The sequence below is a fragment of the Eptatretus burgeri genome, chromosome 6, assembly GCF_056783735.1.
Source record: "Eptatretus burgeri isolate ZD-2024b chromosome 6, Ebu_testis_v1, whole genome shotgun sequence".
NCBI classification, from domain to species: Eukaryota; Metazoa; Chordata; class Myxini; order Myxiniformes; family Myxinidae; genus Eptatretus; species Eptatretus burgeri.
In genome coordinates this window covers 72,698,539-72,725,387 of record NC_140966.1, presented here as the reverse complement: position 1 = coordinate 72,725,387, position 26,849 = coordinate 72,698,539, and the positions used below count along the sequence as shown (strand labels likewise).

Genomic DNA, 26,849 nt, shown 5'->3' with positions numbered 1-26,849 from the left:
CAATACACCCGGCAATCTCCGCCCACAATACACCCGGCAATCTCCGCCCACAATACACCCGGCAATCTCCGCCCACAATCCACCCGGCAATCTCCGCCCACAATCCACCCGGCAATCTCCGCCCACAATCCACCCGGCAATCTCCGCCCACAATCCACCCGGCAATCTCCGCCCACATCACACCCAACAATTAGTGTGACAGAAGACACAGGACAGAATAGCCAATGATATAACAGCGCGATGTCGCCGCGCTGTAAAAAGGTGAGGACAGATTCTGATGAAACTTTGTGGACGGGTTGGCAGTGACTCCAGGAAGAATTGATTCGATTTTGATGAAGATCCGAGTCGAGATCTGGACACGAGAATTATTTAATTTTTAACTGGTCCTTCACCATTGAGAGATTGGGCTAAAAACGATATTGCATGTCATCTCAAAAAAAGGTGAGGACGGATTCTGATGAAACTTGGTGGACAGGTTGGGAGTGTGACGAGAAGTAATTGATTAGATGCTGGTTGAGGTCCGTATTTAGATCCGGCCTATCAGTGGGATACAAAACGTAAACTGTTCAGCTTGGCGGAGGTATGTGCTCCACCAACTACCTTTCTAGTTTTTACATGTTTTAGGACCATTAAACAGACCGGCATGTACATGTAAAACTGTGTACAAAATGTAGGACTCGTACAAGAGCGAGATTGGAATGTGTTTGTTCGTGATGTCATTCGTCTCATATAGGGTTGTGTTTTGGGTTTGATTTTGCAACCAAACTATAAAAAAAAAGTTTTGTTTGGAGTTTGTTTGCTTCATGGGTACAAAATCTAAGCTCTTGGAAGAGCATGATGGGACAAAAGGCAACGCACTGACAGTGTGGTGGCAGGGGAATACAGGCAAGGGTGAGAACTGACAGGAGGGGAGGAAACCTGCAATCAAGAGGGTTGGGTTATATCGGGTTCATGGAGTAGAAAAGATCTTGAGTTGGGATGGAGCATGAAATGAGGTGGTTGTATACTGATCACCAATTTTAAATGTGATGGGGAACGGTTGCATTGCATTTGCTCTGACCAGCTGTTTCACAACTGGAAAGAGAGACAGGAATGAAATAGTTGAGGTGTGCAGTACCATGGATTTGGGGAGTTAACCGGGAGCGGGTTAGTTGAGGAACGCATGTGTCCCTGGAGCTGCTGGGGAAGGTCAGAGGGCTGACGCAACGGGAGCAGTTAGATCGAAATAATGATGTAAATGACAGAGAGGTCACCAATCTGTCTGCTATGTGAGAGCAACAATCTTTGTCCTTCAGCCTCATCACAGAAGATGCCAACAATGTTGAGCTGCAGATGATACAGGATTCAGAAGAGAAGAGAAGTGAAGGCGCCATCTCATCGGGGAGAGCAGTACTCTCTTTGTTTATGGAGCTGTGCACGTCGGCCTTTTTGAGTCGCGAGTGATCATTTTTCAGGATGCCTTGTCGTTGACATGCTCTGGAGTTGAGCTTTGCTGTATATCAGCCAAGGAGAGGTCTTGGCTGATTGTGAGCCCTCAAGGTTCAAGTTACTGATCCTCATCCAGTTGCTCCATGTGGGAATGAACAGGTGAGTTGTTTGATGATCATTCCAGAGGGACAGGGTGAGACTGCGAGTTTTATTTTATTTTTTCCCAGGATTGGAAGTCGTTCCATCTTGTGAGACCATCATCTAATCAATTCCAGTTCTGCCAAAAGTGATGCAGCTGCTGCCTGCCTGTCATTGGGATAGGTTATTGTGGGACTCAATGTGGAGTAATCTGTAACAAGGAAGAGAGGATTTTCCAGGTCTTGGTTACAGTATTTGAGCTTGGCATTCTTGCACTGCAAGAGGCCCTTCTGGGACTGCAGTCTCGACCGTATTGTCACGGCATTGGTCCAGGTCAGAAAACTTAATGAATCATCTTCACAGAACTCCTGAGCACTGACGATAATGGCAATACCTCCTGGTTGTGATTGGTGGGGCGAAAGACCATGTGTCCATGTGGAAGATGGCAATTGTTGGTTGCAGTTCGTGCAGCAATTGCTGTAATGGGACTTGATGTGACGTCCTCACCAATCACAGTTAGGGATACATCATTAACCATTGTAAAGCCATCGGGCTTCAAAGTCATCGAGTGGATGAAACAGCGGTGTGTTGCCCTGACGAGTGCCAAAATGGCAAAACTTCGCTTTTCATCTGCTTTGTGACAGCATTTGATCTTTGCATCTTTTCACTGCAAGATGCCCCTCTATCGTTGCTGTCACAATGTCGTGATTAACATCATGGTATTCATCTCGGTCAGAGAACTTAATTAATCATATATGTCTGTGTATACATATATATGAGACTTTGTGGTTTAAAAAAAAAAAGAACAACCCAGAACTGTGCACTGCAAAATCAGTTTTCGCTCCTCCACTGCTAACTACAGCATGCACCGGCTTTAAAGGCATTTTACTGGCAAGTCACCATTCCAGTTAAGAGTTGCTGTATGTGTGTGTGGCGTGTGTATGGATTGTTTTGTCAGACATTTGTTGTTTTCTCCCGAAGTTTTGCTTCGTTTTGGCAAGATATGTTAGTCAGCTTGTATGTTTTTATCTTGCCAAAACGAAGTTTTTGCAAGATATGTTAGTCAGCTTGTATGGTTTTTTTTGTTTGTTTGTTTGTCTGTAATCACGTATCGATCACTCTGCAGAGCACAGTTATCATTGGAAATTTTTGTAACTTCACATATCAGAGTCCTATAGAGGTCCCTTTCAGCGCATAAAATTGTCAAGGTCAAAGGTCAAGGTCACTTTGTCGCAAATCAGGGGAGTCGACGAAACCCTTATTTTTTGAGTAATTTTGATCGGATCGTCTTCAAACTTCATGGGAATATAGTTCATGGTCTGGTGCTCAGCTGATTAATTTTTGGTGGCGATCGGCCTTGACCTTCATGGTTAGCGCTGGAGGTCGAAAGTTTTTGACCCCAAGGTCAAATTTTGAAATCTTAGATACCATATCGAGTAATACCTCATATGAAAGCGCTTGATAAGTGCTTTCCAGATCTGTCAAAAGTTTGACGCTATGACGTCATCAAATGACGAAAAAACGGATTTTTCATGAAAATTTTAGTTCCTCAGTTCTCATCAAAATCTCTTTATTTCATGTACAGCAGTCCTGGAGAGATACCATTAACCGTATGAAAATGAAAAGGTCAAGGTCACAAAAAGGTCAAGCATCAAGGTCGATGAAACCCTTATTTTTTGAGTAACTTTAATCGAATAAATAAGTCACTCGTGTTCACATTTTGGCAAGATACTGGTTACCCTGGGGGTGACATTAGTTTATGTTTTTTTTTATTATTATTGTTCCCATCATAATGTTATAAAATGTATCATTAACCCTCTGAACCCTGAGGTCCTTGGACTTTCAGCTTCCCCACCCTGAACTGTGGAGAAAAATCCGGCCGCTCGGGTATATGGAGGCTTCAATACCCATCGCGGCTGGTAAAACGGCCATTCGGGTTCAAAGGGTTAAAAGGGAATTTTTTTTTTAAATTCCTTTCCACATATTTATATGTTTTACCTATCTTGCTTTGGGAAGTTTTAGAAAGTATGTTGTTGTGGTTTCTTACTACTAAATGGAGATCTCCATGACCCAAAGACTTTTGTCTGAAAAAGAAAAGAATAAAGTCCCTTGATGAGCTACAAGGCAGTGTTGTGTCCCTGGGTGCTTGGGTGCCTAGTAACTATTCAATGCTGTTGACAACTGGTTCTAATTGTTACCTCTGAGGTTTTGGTCACACATTCTCATGAAGGAACTTATGACAGGTGTTATATTTTAAATGGTGAGCTTTATGTTGAATTGTACTGTGTTGCCAACTTTTAGGTTATGGTAAGTGCTTTGTGTGCATTTGTCATTTAAGTACTTGTATTTTCTTTGAAAACAATGTATGAATCTCTGGAATCTTTCATTTCAGTTTTGAATTATCGATTTTTTTTTTACAGGTGATGCATTACATTATTGGTATACAGGTATACACACTTTGTTTTTATCCTTCTAGCACTGTACCCATTGCTTCACTGATGGTAGTTCAACAGCATACCATATGTATTTTACTGCACAGTAATCCAGTTTATTGACGGTCATTATTTGCAATTTATTTATTTATTCCAGAAATATGTTGTTTACTGTAAACAACTGTGTTAATTTTATTTATACGCAACTTATTCGCCAATTACAATACTGCATTATGGATTTGTTTTATGTTCCCAGGGATCAAACTTTTTGTGGCTTTATTTTATTTTTTATCTAAAGTTGCAAAATGCAATTGTCATTGAGTAATGGATAATACACCGCTGTAAAGGCCTCGCCTCGCACAAGATGTAACGCCATAATGATATCCCAGCGAAAAGAGCGTGACAGATTGAGGGATGGATGGACAGAGAAATCCAGCTACTTTAATATGTAGATGAGTGTTATTGTATGGATGCTGTGGTTTTTTTTTTGTTTGTTTTAAATCTTAGTGGGTATTTGCTCACAAATAAGATGACAAATGATATATTTTTGCCATACCTTTGTGCTTTTCTAGAACATGGATACGGGCAATGTGTTTCTGATCCTCGGAGTGAATCTTTTGAGGCAGCGGCCATATCTCGCACCTCCGAGAGTTTGGAGGAGGTCAAGAGAGCCATTGCAAAGATGGAACGCGAGCAAGAGATGCTGTCACAATGCATCGCTGATGCAGAACTTGCAAGCGATAACCGTAAAGAACTTGCCTACTCTGGTGCTTACAAACTGGACTCTGATGCTGTTCTGTCAAACTTGCACAACTTTTCTCCAAGCGGCACTTTCCATGCTGATATTGAATCGAGGTTTTCCTGTTCCGAATACAGTCCAACAGCATATACATGTTCAGACATCTTGGAGTACAATCCAACTCCAATTAAGACTACGAGCAAATACACGTTGGACAGCCCTGATGAGAATGGTCCTAATCACTACATACCCACAGTGGTTACCTCTTCTCAGAAGTATGTCATCGATAGGACAAAGCCGACCAATGACCTCGAGTACGATCCTCTGCTTAATTTTACTTCCAAGTTTTCAACGCGTCGTAGTTCAAAAAGTGAAAAGAAGTCTACGTCATTAAGCTTGCAGAAAAGGCTATCAAATAAAAATGCTGACAAGGTAGCAGCTGAAATGCCTCGAGTTAAACGTGTCAAGCATGAGGTTGTTGAGAAGAATGTGATTGTGGTGTCTGACGATTCGGAGGAACATCTTTCTTCAAGGACCAAATTACCCACAATGAGGAATAATGAATCTGAAGAAAGGCTGGTGAGAAAAGTCAAGTCCAAGCGAAGAGAGGCCAATTTTGTTAAAAAGCCTGATATCCCACAAATACGGGCAACCGCGGAGTCTGAAATTGGAAGTGGTAGTACTCGTGAAAACAGTAACAGCAATGCAGCCAAGAATGGTGGTCAGAAAGGTTCTTCGAGATGCTTTCCACTGGCTGTAGATAAGAAGGGAAAAGACAGCAAGTATTGCATCATTGCAAATGACAGCAGTACTAATGTTTGTAAGGTCAGCACCACAAAGAAAGGAGAGAAAGTAAATGGGAAGGGTAAATTGGAAAAGAAAAGCTCAAACAAGGAGAAGGTTCCTGAATTTTCAGAAAATGTGCAAAGGAGTAATGCCAAAGTTTTGTGCAACAGGAGTGAAACAAAAGAAAAGAGGAAGAATGACAAAACTGTTAACATTTTTATTGCTCCTGGAAAGGCATGTGATGATAAATTGAGCAAACACATTCAGGGAAAGCACAAGTTAAGCAGCCTCGATGATCCTGCGCAGCACAGTGGTGAAAAGAAGGCGAGGAAGAGTGTTGGCAAAAAGCAGAGGGATGAAATAAAAACCAAAAAGTGTAGATCGCCCAAGAAGGAGATTTCTGCAAATCGGTCTACAAATGACAAAAGAGATTCCACGAGTTCAAAAGTTAAGAGAAAAGGGAAAAGGAGGAATGCCAGTGAATCACTTTCAAGCAATGGCAAGCTAAGAATGACACACCAAGACCTGTTTGGGGAAGACAGTGGAGGAGAAGAGGAGAGTCAGAGCAGTGACATCAACAGTATTTTCTCAAGTAGTGATTGTGCAGCCATGGCAAAACATGCTCCACCATTGAGTGAAGATGATGATCCTGGAGGTGAAAGTGAACAAGAATCTGACATGGATTACTTGGCACTGCTTTCCGAAGCTGATTTGGAAGAAGGAGACCCCATGGAGGAATGTCTTCGCATCTTCAATGAATCGCTTGAAGTGAAGAAGGAAGACAAGGGAAGACCGAAGAAGGAGCATTCACAGGTATGTTGAAGGTTGATGTGCTTTGACATTGTAAATATCCTTTGTGTTAGTAGTGCTTGGCTATTTCAAATTAGTCCTAACCACCAAGTTGCCCGTACCCCGCACGGAATTCTAAACGGGGTAGGGATGAGGCGGCAAAAATGCAAATGATGTCTTCTCTCATCGAGCCGGCAAGCTGAGAGAAAGAGATCATATTTATTGCCATATCTGATGCAATTTAAATGCTCTCATGGTGTTGAGATGCTCCATTGAAAACTGTTTGTGCGATATATGTAACTTTTTGATGCCTATGGTCCACACTAAAAATTTGTATTTGTGTCAAAGCCAGTGACCAATTGTAAATTAATAGATTGGTAGGATTCACAATATCCTTGGTTCAGGATTTGCTCTTTCATTCACATCAATAACTGCATGAGTCTTCAATAGTGCTCCCAGAATTACAACCAGAATATTTTGGTGGGAAGCAATGGCATTTCGTTTTTCAAGACTAATGCATTGGATAAGACTTCTTGCCAGTACACGATACAGCAGTGTATCATGTTATGCATTAGGATGGTACTTATTTGCAGATAAGATTTAAAGTTCGAAATTCTAGAGCTGTCAGCTATTAATTTTGTTCCAATTTTCAAAAAACAATCAAATGTTAAATTTCATCCATTTTGGACTAAATTTAGCGGTTGCTCAATGAGGTTGAAGTTCTGGACTGCAACAGCCTGGTACCAGTGGCCTGGCATGGTTATAGTCACTTTTGTATTGAGATTTTTCATTTTGCTTTTGCAAAAGAGAGCTTCTATGGTCCTGCACAACTTGAAGGAGGAATTGGTTGTTCGTCTTTCTGTGTTGTGATGACATTACACTGTTCAATAAGGGCCACACCTTTCAACATCGTCATTTACCACCTTCAATTGCTCAACTCTTTGTCGTGCTTCTCTGAGCTCCCATGACCGGGGTCAGATTCCAGAAAACCAGCTGGAATTTTGAGGCACCAGAAGACGCCCTTTGTGTTAGTTGCAACAAAATCCTGAATTGATATGTCCTCAGACTTCCTGATATTCAGCTGGATGCATTTTGAAGGTTTATCCATACCTTCCTTTCCATTTAGTGCCTTTACCTTTGTTCATTTTGACTCTGTGGATACAGTTGAATTAAAGAATGCCAAACCAATGAGCTCCTCATTGACATATTATGTGGATGTCCAGCAAGTCGAGAACAGGCAGATTTTGAAAGGGCCGAATTCACCTTCTCAAAGTTGACTCGAACAACAAAGATGCAGATGTCACGGAATCCTCTTTCCTTACAGCCATTGAGTTTAAACTGTCTTCTGAACATCCACATCTTGAGGGCATATAATGCCTCGTATTTACACACGAGGAAGGATGCCACCAAGGAAGAATCAACATATTCATAATATGCAGATACAAGCTGAAGTACCCGGTAATACCCGGGAAATTCGCCCTATTTTCCTCACGCTAGTTAAACTGAGGCATTACTTGTATGGAGAAAATTAGGAAGGCTTCTTTTATTCCTCAGATTTATGGAAGGAAGGCTTTATGCTTCCGTAATCCTCAGATAGGTCATAGTTGAAGGCGGCCTTGAGCCACTCAATGTTTCTAGCAGCAGTGGCAACTGTCCTTGATGTCCTGCCAAAACCCGGACCTAGAAAGCTGGAACGTGAGTTTTGTGCTTCTCTCGCCCGTCAGTGTGACGCTCTATTTGCAGTTAGGCGACGCTCTCTCTGCAGCCGACTCTGCTTGCCTGGCTCTTTCATGAGCAGATCGATCAGCAGTTAGCTGTTGCCGTGCGCGTGCAGTTTGAGAATTCAAATAACAGGAGGAGAATGTGTATGTTTAAAAAGTCAACGAATACGAACATTTTGTATTTCAAAAAACCCTAGCGTTTTTAACCATGAAGCCTTTTGTTATGATTAATACGCTGGCGCACTATTCGAAAGCCTTTTTTTTTCTTATGGAAATTTTATTTATTTTATTTATATATATATATTTTTTTAATACATTTTTTTTTACATTTTTATGGAGAGCCACTTAGCGCATCCTGGAGCTGAATGTTAGTTCTATATATGTGTAAAGTTTCATCAAGATCGGTTCACTGGTCTAAGAGCTTATTCGTCACAAAAAAACACAGACAGACAGACAGACACGGACAGAAGGACTGCCATTTATAGAGTAGATAATGGGAGCCACAAGGTAAAATGTAAACTTCATTGAGCAAACCCTAAATGTCGATCAATATTGATGAAATTTGGCATGAATTATTATTTTGCATATTGGAATAAAATGAGAGGGTGAGTGTTGAAAATATGAACTTCAAAAATAAGGACAACCCAACTATTGGAACCACAATGACCTCTGACAGACTCATTTAAGTATATAATCAAAATCTGTCTTCATATTTGAGGATCAGAACTGGTGGACTAAATAAGTGTTGAAATCTGAAAATTTATAGAAATTACCTATTCTTCGAACAAAGCATATGTCTTGCTGGCAATAAGCAAGGCTCTGCTCCCACCCTCCTCCATATTTACACAAGAAAATGTGAACTTGCCAAACCACTAAGCTTAACTTTCTCGACTGTTCTGTTTTTCTGCTGTTTTTCCTAAAGTGCAACTTCATTGAGTGCAACAAAATATAACTAGAACGGGCACTCATAGAGCGCATACCTTCGCCGCCACTACTTTTTTTGTTCTTAGTATGAGTGTGGGGAACTGGTTTCATATGAATGGTCTTATGACACAAACCACATATCTATAATGTCTTGACCCCCCCCCCGACTTTCGGGGGCTCCGGACTAAACAACAATCAACTCACGTCGTTTTGGCGAGTCTTCACTCGCAAGCTCGGTGAATACAACGTTTCAACAAGAGAAGGTAATCTCGTTTTCAAGGTCGTGACCCCCATGACCTTTGACCCATAACCGGTAACAAGAGTATGGGCGTCATTGTGTCATATTGCATATCACAAGATGAGGCGTTGAATTCTGAACATTTTGCCGTTAGTTGCATGCAAATTGAATAAAAATTGACCGTGTTATCGTAAAAAGACGATTTTGACCTTTTCGTGACCTTGACCTTGACCTTTGACCCGAACGATCCCAAAATCTAATCGAATGCTTCCTGGCTAATAACCAATCATCCCACCAAATTTCATGCAATTCGGTTTCATACTTTTTGAGTTATACGAATCACAAGATTACAAATAAATAAATAAATACACGCCGACCAAAACATAACCTTTCGCAGAATGCGAAGGTAATTAAGCAGGCGAAGGCTCCTGCGGTGTGAGCAGTGGGTGCGGCGACCGTGGCTCGGTTCTGCGTGGGGACATCCTTGGAGTTAGGAATGTAAAATAAATGAGAAGATAAGAATGAGTAAAGCAACGGGATAACTAAACTGCGAGTTCAAGAGGGAATTGAAAATATGTTTTCAGTGGTTACCAAGTAATGTATCCCCACTCCATGGCAGGATGGCAGAAAGGTGTGCACACTCACTCTAAGCTGTCTTGCCTGGGTTCAAATTGCTTCACCTTTTTGTGTGATCTGCTTTCATTTAGCCTATTATTTCATTTCATTAGGACCTTGGAGCGATGTTATCTTCTGTATAAAAGCGAATGAGATGTTTGTTTGTGACACTACTCCCCTGAACACCCAAGGTGAATCGTGACAAAACTTTATGGGATGACATTTTTTTTTTTGCAACAATACACCTTAGTAGGGGTTTTAAACAGTCATTTTCTCACAATTCAAAACTTATAAACACATGAGCCATGACCTGTTGCAGGGAAGGGGTGCAATTTTAGAGGGAGTGGGGTTGGGGTGGAAGGAGGGAGTGGGGTTGGGGTGGAAGGAGGGAGTGGGGTTGGGGTGGAAGGAGGGAGTGGGGTGGGATGGGAGGGGATATGAGAGGGGAAGGGGGAGGAGTGAGGTGGCAGTCTGGAGGAGGTGGAGGGAGGGGAGGGGAAAGGTTAGTGTGGGAGTCTGGAGGGAGGGGTTGGGATGGGGTTGTATGAGAGAGTGGAAGGATGGTAGGGAGGAGGTAGCCGGCATTGCCCAACAATGCCGGGTACCTATGCTAGTGTAGAGTAAATCTAATCCAAAACACGGGTGGAAGTATTTTGTTGGTACTTAGAATTTGCAATCGAGCAAAATTGCATTGTTGAAATTTGGGTCCCCGAATGTAGGCCTTACAAAATTTATATCTTCTCTCCTCACTATATTCAAATATCTCATACATTCTTTCATCCCCTCATCTTTATTCCTCGCTTCCCTCTTCCCCTTTCTCAATTTCCCACCACTTCACCCTTATGAATCAATAACATGTAAACGGCAGCCTTAACAGGCTCATTTACACCACGTCTTTGAGGCCTTTTGGACCGGGAAGGGCCGCATGACATAATGTTCACAATCTGATCGGGCATGGCCGGGGCAACGAGCGGCCCTGCCCGGTCCAAAGTGTCCTCGAATATGTAGCGTAAACGAGCATAAGCCATAAACTGAAACAAAATTGGAATTTTCAAATTTTTGACTTTCTAGATCTGGCTACAAAATATTTTTTCTTTGCACAATCCTGAAGGGAGGGGGTGAGGAGGGGGGAGTATTGGGGTGTTTGGGAAAAATCACATTTGTTAGCTTCCATCAATTTTATTCAATATTTCTTGGCTGCGTATTTGTCTGTCTGATGATATCCAACGTGTCTTGCACGATTGGCTGTTCATTGTGTCAAACACTTGGGTCCTTACACAAAGTGATAGACATGTTGGGATCTGTGAAATATTTCTGGAGATGAATTGAAGTTGCATTTCCTGCTTATTGGTGTTTTGATTAAAAAAAAAAAAAAAATTTTTTTCGAGGACGAGCATGGTCACCCAGCGATGCCCAAGTGAGGGGGACTGTGTAGGGGGAAGGAGAGCCAGAGCACCAGTGGGTAAAGGAGTCTTGAGGGAACACCAGTGGGTAAAGGGGTCTTCAAGGGTCTTGGGATCTTAAATGTCCTTCAGGTCTTAAGGGTCTTTAAGGTCTTATGGTTCTTACAGGTCATTGGGGTGTTGAGGGTCTTTGAGGTCTCATGGTTCTTAAGGGCCTTCAAAAGACTTAAGGGTCTTTCATTTGGGGTATTCGGGGTTTTAAAGTGTCTTAATTGTGTTCAGGGAATTCAATGGTCTTGGGGTCTTAAGTGGTCTTATCTCCCAATCATGTCGAAAGTCTTCTCTCAAGTATGTAAAAAAAAAATAGGTCTTATGGTTCTTCGGGGTCAAAAGGCTGAGGTTGTGGATGAAAATACACTGAGGACAACGCCCGCGTCGTATTTGGTCTGAATGCCAAATTTTTTGGTTGTCGGCCCAACGGTCTGCAAAAAACGCGAACAGACAGAGGGACAGTCATCAGACGAATCTTATTCATTACATTAGAATGCCATGCCATGGTGGAAGGACGTATTAAGCTGCTATATATACCTTAACATGGCATGCGTTTAAAACATGGGAATTCTAATGATTGTTTTTTTGCAGTTTAGTGGAGTCTTAAATAATCCATAGGATCTGCAGTCTTTTGGGTCTTTTGGGTCCTTGGGGACTTTTTGGGTCTTCAGGGTTTTTCGCGTTCTTAAGCGTCTTTAGAGTCTTAAAGGGTCTTCAAAGTTTGAAGGGGTCTCAGCAGTCTAAAGGGTCAAAGGTAAGTTGCAATAGTGTGTAATTAATGAATCGACATATATATAATTAATAGTCAAAAAGTATGACACACACACACACCGCACACCTCATCCATTTATCGTAGATACATCCTAAAGGGACGGGCATGGTGTGACGATTGGGAATAAGAACGTACTGTGCACCACTTCCCGTAGCAGATAGCTTTGGCTTACCGTAGCACGAAAACGGTGAAGGGATTATTTATTTAGTGAGGTTCCAATTGAGTGTGGAGTCAGGCCAGCTGTGCAGTGAGCCAATGGGTGGAAGGCACAAAGTCACACAGCTCGACTCATTGGGTGTGCTGGTGTTTGGTCGTGTTATATTTCACGTGAGATCTGTTAACAAATAAGATTGCATATACATGGAAAAGTCAGATGAGTGATATTTAAAGGCTCAATTGGTGGATGAAAATACCCTGAGGACAATCCCCGGATCGGACTTGGGCTGTTTGCCGAATTTGGTGGTTGTCGGTCCAGCGGTCCTTGCAAAAAGCATGAACAAACAGACAGACATCCGAAGAATGTTATTTATTCGATGTAAGGTGGGGTGGGTTGGGGCCGGAAGGTTAGGCGGTGGTTATCTCGTAATATAATATTGATCGGATTTTGACTGTTTGTGTAACTGCTTTGCAGTGCATTGAGGGAGGTTTTGCAGAAGGTGCTTCCACGGCTGTCTCAAAAGGACTGAAGAAACGGATAGCTCATGTTGCGAGGCCTGATGTGGTATGACGCATCCAACTTCATTGTGAAACATTCTTGCGTGCGTGTCCGTGCATGCGCTTAACTATGATTTATATTGTATTATTCCAACTTTGCCAAGTCAAAACTCGTTCTGCTTTTTGAAAATGTTGAATTTTATTGTTACCCTCCTATTCCCTCTCTTCTCTGTTCGTTTTGTAACCCAGCCCAAGGTGGCACGTCTCTCTGTCCGACCACATCGACCAACGCCACAGCAGGTGTGTCAAGCCCGTCTGTTGGAAGCCCGGCAGCGAGCCATCTCTGGCACCCTGGCTCAGCCCGTTTGCACCTCAGCTGCGCAACAGAGCATGAGGTCTCTGTCAACCTCCTCACCCCCTACACCCCCCATGAAAAAACGAATGGCACATCAACCATCTCCTCTGCTCTGCACTGCATCAGTTGCTGGTAAGGCAGCTTTGCGAACCACTTTTGAGATGTAGGTAAGGCTCTATTTTGCAGGTATATCACCTGTGAATGGCAATACTTTTATTTCTGTGTGAATAACTTTGAAGCCTCATTTCACTCATGTATGTTGAACCCCTTGTCTGTCAAACCTCCTTCCCCTCCCCTCTCAGCGTTTTGCGCAGCGATAAATACATGGATACTTTCAGCGAGAGTAATTATTTGCCGCACACTGTAGAATGGTTATTTTGACTTCTGCTTTGAAGGTCTATCTGCTAATTGGTTCAGTACGAGACTGCAGTGGCTCACTAATTTTTTTAAATAATTAATAAATTTTTCAAACACGTGAACTCTGGTAGCCAATCGGTTGCATCTTTCCGGAGAGCCAATTAACACACGGGACATTAAAAATGCCGAGGGCTCACGGGAGTTTTTTTTGGTTGCGGCACGTTGGAAGCTTGCACGCCTTCGTGTGCAAGCCTTTCTCATCCCTATTCATGAGTCACTCATCACGTCATTATTTTTCATCGTGACTTTTGGTTCAACTTTATCAAGAATATTGAGCGAAGTGGATTTCGTTTGTTTGGTTAAACAACCATGACTGCACCGAACGAGTTTTCCTCTTCTGCTTACTATTTTTGACACCATTCTAAAGCCTTAGCAGTTCAGCACCATTAAACCTTTCTTTCTTCACCATCCGCTGGAGAGACGATGACGGAGCAATCATCAGCTGGACTTCATTTACAACACGTCATTGCATTGTTCAAGTGAGTGAGATTTCTCTTGTTCTGGTTAAAGCATCATCGTCTTGACCGGCATACGAAAAGGGGATAATCACCACAAAACGTTAAAAAGTTAAACTCCATCTCATCTACTTGACAGGGTTGGCAGGATTGCCTCGAGGTATGCACACTCTCCTCTAAGCTGTCTAGCTTGGGTCCGAATCGCGACCCAGCGATAAAGTGTTTTCCCGTTGTGTCACAGACAGCGTACTTCAATGTGTGTGTTATCCCTCGGATAGATGTTAAAGTGGGCGTCCCATCTGCCAGCATTAGTTGGTGAACATTAAATATCTTCTTTTGATATTCACAAAGAGCAGGCGAGCGATCGCCGACACCATGAACAAATTCCAAATTCCTGCCCTAACCTACTCGTCCAGGAGTATTAAGTCAAATTTGAGTCAAACCCAGAACAAATTTATAACATGCTGAAACTTTCAGGATATGTTCAGAAAACTGTCAGGAATAACATACTAAAAGTCCCCAACAATGCCCCTTGGGGCTTTTGAGAAATTCAAGATGGCGTCCAAGATGGCCGCCGGCTTGAGATTTTTTCATATATCAAGCTGAAATCATCATAGAATTAAAAATAATAGGTCAAAACATAGATTTTAAGTTCCAAAGAATCAATTACTATGGCTATTTTTAAGATAATATCAACTTATTACATATATAATATGGCTGACATGCACAATACAATGTTTTCTTTTCAGAGCAGGAGATGGAGTCGTGCATCATTTGTAAGGACTTGTGCATCAAGGATTTTGTGCAAGTTGGACCCAAAGGAAGGACAACTCTAGTAGCTGCAAGCCTTGAGAGACAGGATGGTCTTCATGAACTTCTACAGATACAGGAGTCACTGACACTTCACATTGCCTGTAGAAAAGCCTACACCCGGGAATCATCCATCAGATCTGAGACGAGAAAGTCTGAGAAATCAGCGGCAGATGAGGAATTTGAACAACCCACCCTGCGGTCCATAACTCCTTTGTTTGACATCACTACACACTGCCTTTTCTGCTCTGAAGTACTGATTACTAGCATCAGACTTGAAACCAAACGCAGAAAGTTAGCAATCAATGTAGAGACAATAGAGTTCAAGAACAATGTGTTGAAAAGGGCAACAGAGAGGGGTGATGAGTGGGGAGAGGCGGTTACCAAAAGAATAGAAGCAAACATTGATTTGGTTGCCGCAGAGGCAAAATGCCATCGTGCCTGTGCCCAGAAATTTCTTTCTAACCCACAAAAGTTGAAACCTGTTGGCAAACCAGTTGATGTTCAAAGGATTTCAGCTTTCAATGAGCTATGTGCATATATAGAATATAGATGACAATGACGAATGTCAATATGCAGTTTCTGACCTCACGGAGCACATGGAAACATTCTTGAATGGTGGGGAAGGCTATTCTCTCAAGTACTTCAAACATAAACTGAAAGAGCGATACAAAGATGATATCATTATAACAAGCCTCCCTGGAAAATCCAGCATAGTCAATGTCTGTGAATCTGCTCACCGGATACTTCGTGAGAGGTGGGTGGCAGATCAAGCAGCTGACAAAGCTTGTGAAAATGAAAGAATAATTGAAATGGCAGCTTCAATTATTAGTGATGAGATTCGTTTGTCAGTGTATGATCTCGGTGAATATCCAACCTTGGAAGAAAGTGAAAATGGTTCCTCTATGATTCCTGAGTCTCTGAAGCTCTTCTTGCACAAGTTGTTTTGACCCAAAGGGCAAAAATGCTGCTGTAGTGAGTCGGTGATGCACTGCCATTGCCCATTCTGTCATTTCTGCCTGCAGACCAAGGTCTTTCATTTCACCAGTGCTACTTGCCATAGCAGTGTAAATACATCACACGTATGCCTCTCGCGAGCTGATAGACATCCTCAGTTGCATCAGTTTTGCAGATGACTACAAGGAGGTCCAGCGATTTGAAAACAGCCTCATATCCGCTGGTGAGCCCTCCTATGGCCTCAATGGTTTCACCCAGTGTGGATTTGATGATGCAGATTTCAATGTTGCTACACTAACTGGGCACAACACTTTCCATGCCATGGGTGGCATAGCTTGCATAACACCACCCGGAACAGTAGAAAAGTCTCCTGTCAAGCGCACAATGCAACTACCCCCAGCTGAAGCAGTTGGCACTTTTGGGCACATACCCATCAAGACAAACAGCAAACCTGCAGTTCCTGCTTTGCAGTCAGTTACAGTAGAGCCTCTGCAGATCTCCGACACTCACAGACTGCAAGCATCAGCTCTTGATTCCATTTGGATGCTTGGGTACATGTTGAACTTAACACCGTGTCTGCCTTGGAGTGGCTTCATGAAAACTGTTCTGAAAAGTGATGAGTTCCAAACCTCCAGAATTGAGACTCTCCCATTCATCAATCTGGAACCAAGCAACCCCAGCACTATCCACACTGCACTGTGCTTTGCACAGACACAAAGTGACAAGCACAACTTCAAGATCTGCCCAGTAACATTTGATCAGCCTCTGTATGAAAAGGCTTCTGAAATTGTTGCTGCCTCCAGAGACTTGGACAAAATGGTGGTGCGACTTGGTGGCTTCCACCTGCTGATGTCCTACCTAGGCAGCATTTTGAAGATCACGACAGGGAGCGGGTTGGAAAACCTGTGGGAACAAGTGTATGCCAAAGGTTCAGTGGTGCATATGCTCACAGGTCATGCCTTCTCTCGAGCAGTGCGTGCCCACGTTCTGACCTTGCTGGCCCTCATCTATGTACTGCTGGACAAGTCAGACTTGGAGAGCCAGACTAACAAGGAACATCTGGTCAGTCTGTACCAGGACACAGTGGACCAAGATGAAGATGCTGCTGAGATAGATGAAGATGAAAGTCTGCAAGTGTTTCAACAGTTTCTCACTCACCACCTAGATCAAGCTGCCACACAGCAGAACGGGGAAGTTATGGGTGCAGTCCATCCACCACGTGTTGCTCATGCTCAACTTCATCAGAGCTGAGAGGACTGGCAACTGGAAGCTTCATCTTCACTGTGTGCAGGAGATGATCCCGCATTTCCTTGCAGCAGGTCATCTACCGTATGCCAAGTCTGGCAGACTGTACTTGCAGCAGATGAACTCCATTGCACAAGTCATGCCACCTGAGGAGTACACGTTGTTATCTGCAAAGGGGTATTTCACCATCCGCCGAGCCAATGAGTTCTGGTCTGGCAACTTCTCCGACCAGACAATCGAGCAGTTCTTGATGAGGATGGTGAAAACCGGTGGAGGGATGACACATGGTAGAGGGATAACAGACAGCACCTTAACCAAATGGGTGCATGCACTGCCTCACTGTGTTCCTTTGTGCGATGCTTTGGAGAATTTCACTGGTGTGCACACTGCTACCTCTGAACAACACAAAGATCTTCGTTCATCCAACAAGTGCTGCAGCCAAGCAACATTCCTTCAGAACATATCTCACTATTCAGGAATGGATGGGAGGCCCTTGCAGCCAACAGCATGGGGATGGAAACTGGAGGACATCCTGACTCCAGTTGACACTGGCCGTCCCATTGCTCCAGACACTCTGCTCAACATGATCTCTTGTGGCTGCAGAGTAGATGGCTGTGGAGTGTCATGTGGCTGCAGGAAGATGGGGGTGCACTGCTCTGCCCTGTGTACAAAGTGCATTGGTCAAACCTGCAACAATGCAGCACCAATGCCATCCTTGCTGGATGCTGAGGGAGAAACTGAAGAATCAACTCCTGTTTCTCCAGAAACTGATGATGAGGATGATGACTGAGGGTGACCATGTGTCATGTTGTAAATGTTTCACAAGTTTTAACATTTCTAATTGTTTTGTTAATTGTTTTTTGTTCATGTATTTAATACAATACATGAATATTCTTATTTTACTCTATTTTTTAAGGTTTCTTTAGTATAACCACAGATGTGGTGAAAATTGTTCATAGCCCAGGAGTAATAGGTTTAGACCAATGTATAACTCCATAAGGATTTCATTAAATCTTCAAAATATTGTTGAAATTGAATTCCCTGCCCCAAAAGACATGTATTTAGATTCATTATTTGCATTTTTATGATGTTTTAAGCCTGAAATATGAGAAAATCGCAAGCCGGCGGCCATCTTGGACGCCATCTTGAATTTCTCAAAAGCCCCAAGGGAGATCCTTGGGGACTTTTAGTATGTTATTCCTGACAGTTTTCTGAACATTTCCTGAAAGTTTCAGCTTGTTATAAGTTTTTTCCGGGTCTAAAGCTATTACTCCTGGGCTATACAGAGGGCACTGCATCAGCGACATAGCCATGCTCTTTCATAATGGGGCTTACATGCAGCCTTGCGTTGCATACAAATAAAGGAAAGAGAAAGGAGCATGTGGTGTCATATACATTGTTTTTTTTTCAGGGCTCAACATTAAATGTTGTCCGACCATCAAAGATGGGCAGTTTTGTTTACCAGTGAAAACGTCAAACTTGTTCAGATGACAGGTCAATTCTACCACCCTGATGTTGAATATACTTGACATATCTTAACCTCTGTTCTTTTCCATATAAAACCACGGTGATTAGCAGTGACTAAGAATATTGTTTTCGACCTGATCAACCCCAATCGCCGGTGAAAACCTCAAAGAAATATAATGAAATCGTCCCACATGTTTGCATCACAAATAGTTGGAAGGGTGCGATAGTTTACTGGACAGGTAAAATTTAAATACCTACCTGTCATGTGAACAGGCTGGGAAAACAAAGTTGATGTTGAGCCCTGTTTCTGCATTCGTATTGTTTAGGTAGCCTCTTGTGATCAAATGGTGCTTTCTGTTTCTCAGTCCAAGTTTGTTTATCATTTTGGGATATCCATTGACATTATTGATGTTGTCGTTCATTAAGCTGGAAGCGCAGTGCGGAAAAATGCACTTGCTGGACGGTATGCGGTGTTGACATCCCCAAAAACAGCATCAGCAGGCCAAGCCTATACAAATGCAGCGATGCTGTGCAAGACGACGATTGCACCCCAAAAGCGCATGGCTCATGTTCCCAGCCCAATGGTATGTTTGTTGGCAGACTAACTTAGCAGTGAGGGTGATATTCAGTAAGCACACCAGATATATCCTCCATTGTAATGTATAGCTAGTTGTAATACATTTTCACAAAAGTTCTCACACCGGTCCTCGCACACCTTCCACTTTGTCTTTTGTTGTTGTTGTTGTTGCTGCTGCACATATATGTTGTCCACCTGTTTTCCCTTTCGTCCCTGGTCTGTCTGTTGAACTCTCTGACCCTGAACTCTCTGTTGTTGAGCATGTGTATGCATGCATGTTGTGCATTTTATGAAATGAGCTATACAACTTTCTTTTTTTTTTGTTCTGGCAATGGATCATTTGCAACCATTAAAGGAGTGAGAAGGGGAACAACAGGAGAACAAATAATTCCACTTTTTAGACGTGTATGTATATATATATATATATGTATATGTATATGTATATGTATATGTATATGTATATGTATATGTATATGTATATGTAAATATATATATATATGTATATGTATATGTATATATATATATATATATATATATATATATATATATATATATATATATATATATATATATATATATATATTGTGACGTCCACGGGACTTGAACAGTCCCGCCAACGTAGAATGAGGCAAAACGATGGAGGCGGTTTATTTTTTATAACCCAAAGATTGCGGTTTTAATCGCTCCACAGCAAACGGGACGAGGAAGGTGGCACGAGTCGCTTTTCACTGAGTTAAAAATGTTTATTTCTCTAACCAGAAATAATAATAAGACTCGGCAAGAGGAGGGATCCGGGGCGATTCGACGGGATGGTGGTGTGGGTTCGGGCATGGGGAAAACACAAACAATTCCAATGGATATACAAATCTATAACCCTCTAAGGCGCCAGGTACACACACACACACACACACACACACACACACACACACACACACACACACACACACACACACACACACACACACACACACACACACACACACACACACACACACACACACACACACACACACACACAACGTAGCTGGTCCTGGTGGTCCGACTGGCCCGTGGTGTAGACGCAACAGTCCCTGGATTGGCGTCGGACGAGCTGGCGTTGCGCTCGTCAGGGGCAGGAGACACCATGGTGCTGTCGACCTCCTGGTGTCGGCCCAAGTCCGCTCACAGCCGCCAGGGAGCCAGTTCTGCCGCCAAGTTGCGAGCAGGAGAGGGAGGCAGGTCCGCCCGCCGTTCGGCCCCGTACTCCGAGCCAGCAGAACCCCAGAGCCAACCGAGGTGAGGGACGAGGCACAGCAAGGCCACGAGACACGACGAATCGAGGAACGTACCAGCCCAATAATAGAGCACGCTCCGAGCCCAACAACCTCGACCAAAACGGTTTCTCTTTATCAATCTTCTTCTTCCACCTCTTTTCCCCGAACAGAACCTTTTTATCCTCGAGTCCTCGTCACTTCCAATCGAGCCGTTTTTATTGGCCCTCCGCCGTCGCCTTCCGCCAATCGTGATCACCGGGCGGAGCCATCCGCAGCACTGTTCTGTTACGTCACGGCAAGCCTCCAGGGAATACTAAAAGGGTTTACGCAGACACACTTACCCTAACCCATCTCCCTATCTAATTACGTGACAATTGTCATTTCCCCCTTGAAGAAATGGATATTTACTGGACAACTTATCACCACTGAATTGCTACTTATTACATTGAGATCCTGGTAAACTCGAACAGCATGGCATACCTAATTAAACATCCTAATTACCCTTTGAATGCGTACCCCCCCTCAGACGTAACACTGCCCCCTCCTCTGGTACCGCAGCTCCTGCAATGTATATCACAGGCGCTACCGTACCAGCCTTAACACTTACTGACTCACACCTATTTAACCTAACGAAATAAAGTAGGAGGGGCAATGGGCAGCGAGCCGCAGCTAACTTACCTATCCTGCTTAATGTACTACCCCCTTATGGCCTTATCCTCGCCTAAACAATCATTCATTTTTTTATTTTTTTTATTTTATCACATGAGAGCTACTGAGCGAAGTTGCACTCCATCCTCTGGATCATCGCTCTTGTCCAACACTCTTCCAGTGATCTGGGGAGGGGAAACAAAAGGTTCCACAAAAACACAACACTTATACTTTACATTCCTACTCTAAGCCTTAACGACACTATTCACGGAATATTTACACTTAACCGCATCCCCCAGTGGATGCTAATGGACCCAGCGTTAACTGGGGAGCCAATTTTCAAATTTGCTTGCCCCAAAATTATGCGGACATCATGCCCTTGCTGCACATCTCAAGTTGTGCGGGATCGAGTGGGACTCGCACATCTTCACAACACTCACACCATGGTCAACATCACATTTCTAGGTCATGATCCCCATTTTAATGATGCAGGCTGAATCCCGTCATGGCCGTGGGGTGGGTTCCCACAAGATGATGGGGGCATCTCAGGTGCAACCATGCCCACAGGTAAGCTTTAGTCCAACCCGGACGTTTCTCCGCCCCACTCCCTTTGATTCCCACCCCCCTGGTAGCCATCAGCTCTCACCCCGTACAACACACTGGAAGGGGTCTCACTGGCTCCTCTGGCCTTCCTGGGTCACCAAGGTCCTACCCGCCTTGGTCGCCCAACCAGACCCTCTCCCAGTTGCCTCCAGACACTGTCACCGTTAGCCACCAGGGGTGAATCTCCTTGAAGGGGGTCGCAATTCCCGCTCACCGTGAGCTTCAACAATCCCTGCGGACAAGCACATCATCCCCACCCACAAAACCCACATGACTCCCCCCACCCCATCGGCCTTACATGTGACACCTGCATTTCTAACACTTCACCGACCATGACCTTCCCTGTTACTACACCATGTCCAATAAAAAAAATCAATGTGTGCACCATACATTTCACTTCTTTACTTGAAACAACTCACCCAGCACTTCTCACCCAATCCACGCACCAGCCATTGGACAGCCACTCGTGCCCGCTTTGTTACCAATTACCCACTGTCCCTATTGTCACTCTAAAACCCAGCAGAACTTACAAACCCATGCCAATTTTTTCCACAATTCACTTTTTTCACCAAAGGAGACACTTCGCCACAATCTCACCAGCCGAGCATGGCCCGAAATGCTCAGCCCGATCTAGTCTCCCCGACCCCCGACAGTGATTTCCGGACTCGACCTATGTCAGGGCACCTCGGATAGACCTGGCGGTTCAGCAGGAGGATCCATCCTCTGAAGCATTTGGGTAATGCCAATTTCTCCCAGCCCCCCTCCCTGATCCCGAATCTCCGCCTGTCGGATCGTCACCGATGGCCTCTTGGGCACCCTACCCAGCCGATTCCACAAGGCCAGCCTGGCCGCGCACTCGGCCGCTCGGTGCACGGTGGGTGGATCCTGTAGCTCCACTAGCGCTCGGACCTCAGGGTCAGGAAGAGCAGCTAAAAATTTCTCTAGTGTCAGTCTGTCCCATGCCTCCATTGTTAGGTCCCAATACGCAATCCTAACTGATTGGTAAATGTCCTGTGCCAGCTCCTGCACTGTCTCACCTGGCTTTAATCTGCGGTGCTGGAGCTGGGCCCGCACCAGATCACAGTTCGCTGCGAACCCAAACCGACGGCTCAACGCCTCGCACATGTGGGAGCTGGTCAACATCCCCTCCGTGATCACGTTTAACACATCTGCGGCTGGTCCCCGCAACGTTGCCACCAAATTCCCTGTACGTTCCCGCTCATTCCACCCGTTTAGTCGGGAAATGCGCTCAAATTGCGTCAGAAAAGCTTCAACGCTCCCTGACCCGTCAAAATTTACCAGGGGGATCACTTTTCCGGTGGCCCGCTTCCCAGCTTCTCCCTTGTCCGAATCCAGCCCAGGGATCGAACACCCTTGTGGCTGCGTATCCAATTTCGGAGCCCACTGTGGCCAAAGATGTTTTGTGGTGAGGGTCTCATGGGTCAATTTTTCCTCCTGTTCCAAACGTTGAATGGACCGATTCACCTCTTCCCGCAGGATCTTCTGGGCCCGCACAACCTCCTCCAAGGCTCCGTCGTGAGTTTGTAGCTGCTCCTCAACCAACCTGGACACTCTACTTACAAAAGATGGCTCTACCAGGCCTTTATCCAAGACTTCATCTTGGCTCATAATTTTATCTTGTTCGTCCAAACGAGCCTCCAATCCTTTTACCTCCTCGGCCAAATTCATCCCTTGCTTCCTCAGCTCTCCCCACTCTTCTACTTGCAGCTGCATACGAGCATCCACACAGGCACGATGACATTCCAGGCTTTCATCCACTTTATCAACCCGAATGTTCGTTTCATCAATTTTATCTACCAATTTTTTCCGTATATTTTCCCCCTCCAATGTAATTTCTACCTTTGTTTCCTGCAATCTATCCTCGAATTTACTTTATATTTCCCCCAATTGAACATCCACACACTCCTGCATCTCAATTTTCATTTTCTCCATCTTTTCCCTCAATTCATCCCTCATTAAATCAATCCGTGCACCCAACTATTCCCCCATTACCCCCAATTGATCTGTCATTTCTGCCCTCTGTGTCACGAATTGATTTGCCATTTCTGCCCCCTGTGCTGTCATTTTTGCCCCATGTGCTGTAATTGCACTCATTAAACGTTCCAACATTGTCCAGATCGACATCGCGCCGGTTTCCGGTGCTGCCGGCTCCATTACGGGCAATGAAGCACGGTCCACGCTCGGAATGGGGGAGGTTCCGATCCGACCCCCTCTCTCCCTTCTTCCCCCGACTCGTTGCCAGACACGTGGCCTTCCTCCTCAAACATCTGCACATCTGCCATGGTGCAGAAATCCCGTTTGCCGCCAATTAAATTTAATTTGAAAACTCCCGCCAAAATTTTCCCGCGCTCGCGCGCTTTTCTGTAGTAATTTTATATTCCAATTCGTGGCGAGATTTTAATCCTGGTATATTCTCCCGATACCAAATATAATTTAGAGGGGTTCGAACATCCAACACCCTGCCACCAATGTGACGTCCACGGGACTTGAACAGTCCCGCCAACGTAGAATGAGCCGAAACGATGGAGGTGGTTTATTTTTTATAACCCAAAGATGGCGGTTTTAATCGCTCCACAGCAAACGGGACGAGGAAGGTGGCACGAGTCGCTTTTCACTGAGTTAAAAATGTTTATTTCTCTCACCAGAAATAATAATAAGATTCGGCAAGAGGAGGGATCCGGGGCGATTCGACGGGATGGTGGTGTGGGTTCGGGCATGGGGAAAACACAAACAATTCCAATGGATATACAAATCTATAACCCTCTAAGGCGCCAGGTACACACGCACACACACACACACACACACACACACACACACACACACACACACACACACACACACACACACACACACACACACACACACAAAACGTAGCTGGTCCTGGTTGTCAGACTGGCCCGTGGTGTCGACGCAACAGTCCCTGGATTGGCGTCGGACGAGCTGGCGTTGCACTCGTCAGGGGCAGGAGACACCGTGGTGCTGTCGACCTCCTGGTGTCGGCCCAAGTCCGCTCACAGCCGCCAGGGAGCCACTTCTGGCGCCAAGTTGCGAGCAGGAGAGGGAGGCAGGTCCGCCCGCCGTTCGGCCTCGTACTCCGAGCCAGCAGAACCCCAGAGCCAACCGAGGTGAGGCACGAGGCACAGCAAGGCCACGAGACACGACGAATCGAGGAACGTACCAGCCCAATAATAGAGCGCGCTCCGAGCCCAAAAACCTCGACCAAAACGGTTTCTATTTATCAATCTTCTTCTTCCACCTCTTTTCCCCGAACAGAACCTTTTTATCCTCGAGTCCTCCTCACTTCCAATCGAGCCGTTTTTATTGGCCCTCCGCCATCGCCTTCCGCCAATCGTGATCACGGGGCGGAGCCATCCGCAGCACTGTCCTGTTACGTCACGGCAAGCCTCCAGGGAATACTAAAAGGGTTTACGCAGACACACTTGCCCTAACCCGTCTCCCTATCTAATTACGTGACAATTATCATTTCCCCCTTGAAGAAATGGACATTTACTAGACAACTTATCACCACTGAATTGCTACTTATTACATCGAGATCCTGGTAAACTCGAACAGCATGGCATACCTAATTAAACATACTAATTACCCTTTGAATGCATACCTCCCCCCCTCAGACATAACAATATGAAGCCTGGTGTTGGCGCAGTGGTTAGGGCAGCGGCTTGGGATCCAAAAAGGTCCTGAGTTCAATCCCCGTTGGGCCACTGAATTAATACACCAGGGGGTTGACTCAGCCTGTCATCCTTCCGAGGTCGGCGAAATGAGTACCAGTGTACTGGGCCGGTGTATACCCCGGTTAAAATAGGTGTACCATATCCCTCTGTCGTAAAAGGCGACCAGGGTTGCGTCAGGAAGGGCATCCGGCGTAAAACATGTGCCAAATCACTATGCGGATCATACGGATGATCCGCTGTGGCGACCCCGAACGGGAGCAGCCGAAAGAAGAAGAAGAAGATATATATATCTATATATATATATATATATATATATATATATATATATATATATATATATATATATATATATCTATATATATATATATATATATATATATATATATATATATATATATATATATATATATATATATATATATATATATATCTATATATATATATATATGTAATAGTTCTGGTGTTACCACGAGGGAGCGCCTCGGACCTTCACCTGACCTCTGGTCCTGAGGCTGCTGGTCATAACTCTGCAGTCCAACGGGTTGCTCCGAAACTGTGGCTACATGTTAGAGCTGCCGATCTTTAAGCAGGGTTTCGTTCCTTTGTTACACATTACCTTACTGTTGGCATGGCAACCCTAATTAAGGGTCACACCCTCAACAGCCACCTACCTGTATTTATTACGAGACGGACCATGAACCCACTGAGTTCACATCGTGACAGCGGTTGATGAAAAAAATCATTTCAAGAAAAATAACAGGTAGCTCCAGCGAACTATATGGCTGAGGTTGTTTGCATTTATCAAATACTCTCGAAGAGTACTTGACTGAATCGGGAATTGATTTTTTTAATAATTTTTTTCATTGCCCGATTGAACAAAACTTGACACTGCACACCGCAGGCGAATGGTGACTAAGGTGGCCCTAAAATTTTTGCGCTATCCTGTACCGTTTTGGCTGTATTTCGGGAACATGCATACATGCATACATACATACATACATACATACATACAAGATGAGAGTTTTAGTAATATATTGATGTACGGCCGTCCAAACCGTGGATGGCTATTGGCCAATCCCGGAGCCCATCAGTGGGGCAAAACTTCCCGTTTCACTAACCTTACACACCTTGTCGGACCAATGGAGGAAAGGATGAGGGTGAGCAGGTTGGAAACGTTTAACACTTAACAAGCACAAGGTTTATTCAATCAGCAATGGCAGCTATTTATGACAGCAATCACGAGTATGTATTTACAATGGTTGGACAGAAATCATGATTGATAAAAACAGCAATTACAAGATGTACGAGCAAGCCGCCTATCTCAGCGCTTATGGAGCCCACTTATTTGGTCTTATTTATGCTAAACACAGGACATGTTGTGCCATCAATCATTTTGGGTAAAGGAAGAAGAGAGAAAGTAGATAGAGTTCAGAGCAGAGCACGTGCCATGTGCAAGCTCCCCTTTGGTGGCTCTCATGGTCTGAACAGGCAGATGTGAGCACAGCCTTGGCCAAAGGATTCATGGTAAAGAGAGTTTGATGGATGAGAGCAAGACAAATTAAAAGTCCCGGCAAATGAGAGGAGTTGAGACGTCCCATTGGATGAGCCAAGTAATGTGCGATCCTGGTAGGTGAGCCAAGTGGAAATATCTGAGAGCAG

The 26,849-nt window shown here is 44.3% G+C and overlaps 1 protein-coding gene and 1 pseudogene across 6 annotated transcripts in view; both read left to right on the top strand.

Annotated features, from left to right (window-relative positions):
* REXO1 (RNA exonuclease 1 homolog) overlaps positions 1–26,849 on the top strand; it is a 123,797-nt gene that overhangs the window by 2,419 nt on the left and 94,529 nt on the right. For all 6 annotated transcript variants that reach the window (XM_085885602.1, XM_085885603.1, XM_085885599.1 and 3 more), the window contains exons 2-5: positions 4,571–6,336; positions 12,668–12,757; positions 12,940–13,177; positions 18,823–18,980. In XM_085885602.1, the coding sequence (XP_085741728.1) occupies positions 4,571–6,336; positions 12,668–12,757; positions 12,940–13,177; positions 18,823–18,980 (2,252 nt within the window). The remainder of the gene's footprint in view (positions 1–4,570; positions 6,337–12,667; positions 12,758–12,939; positions 13,178–18,822; positions 18,981–26,849) is intronic.
* Positions 13,954–18,816, top strand: LOC147025044 (uncharacterized; annotated as a pseudogene).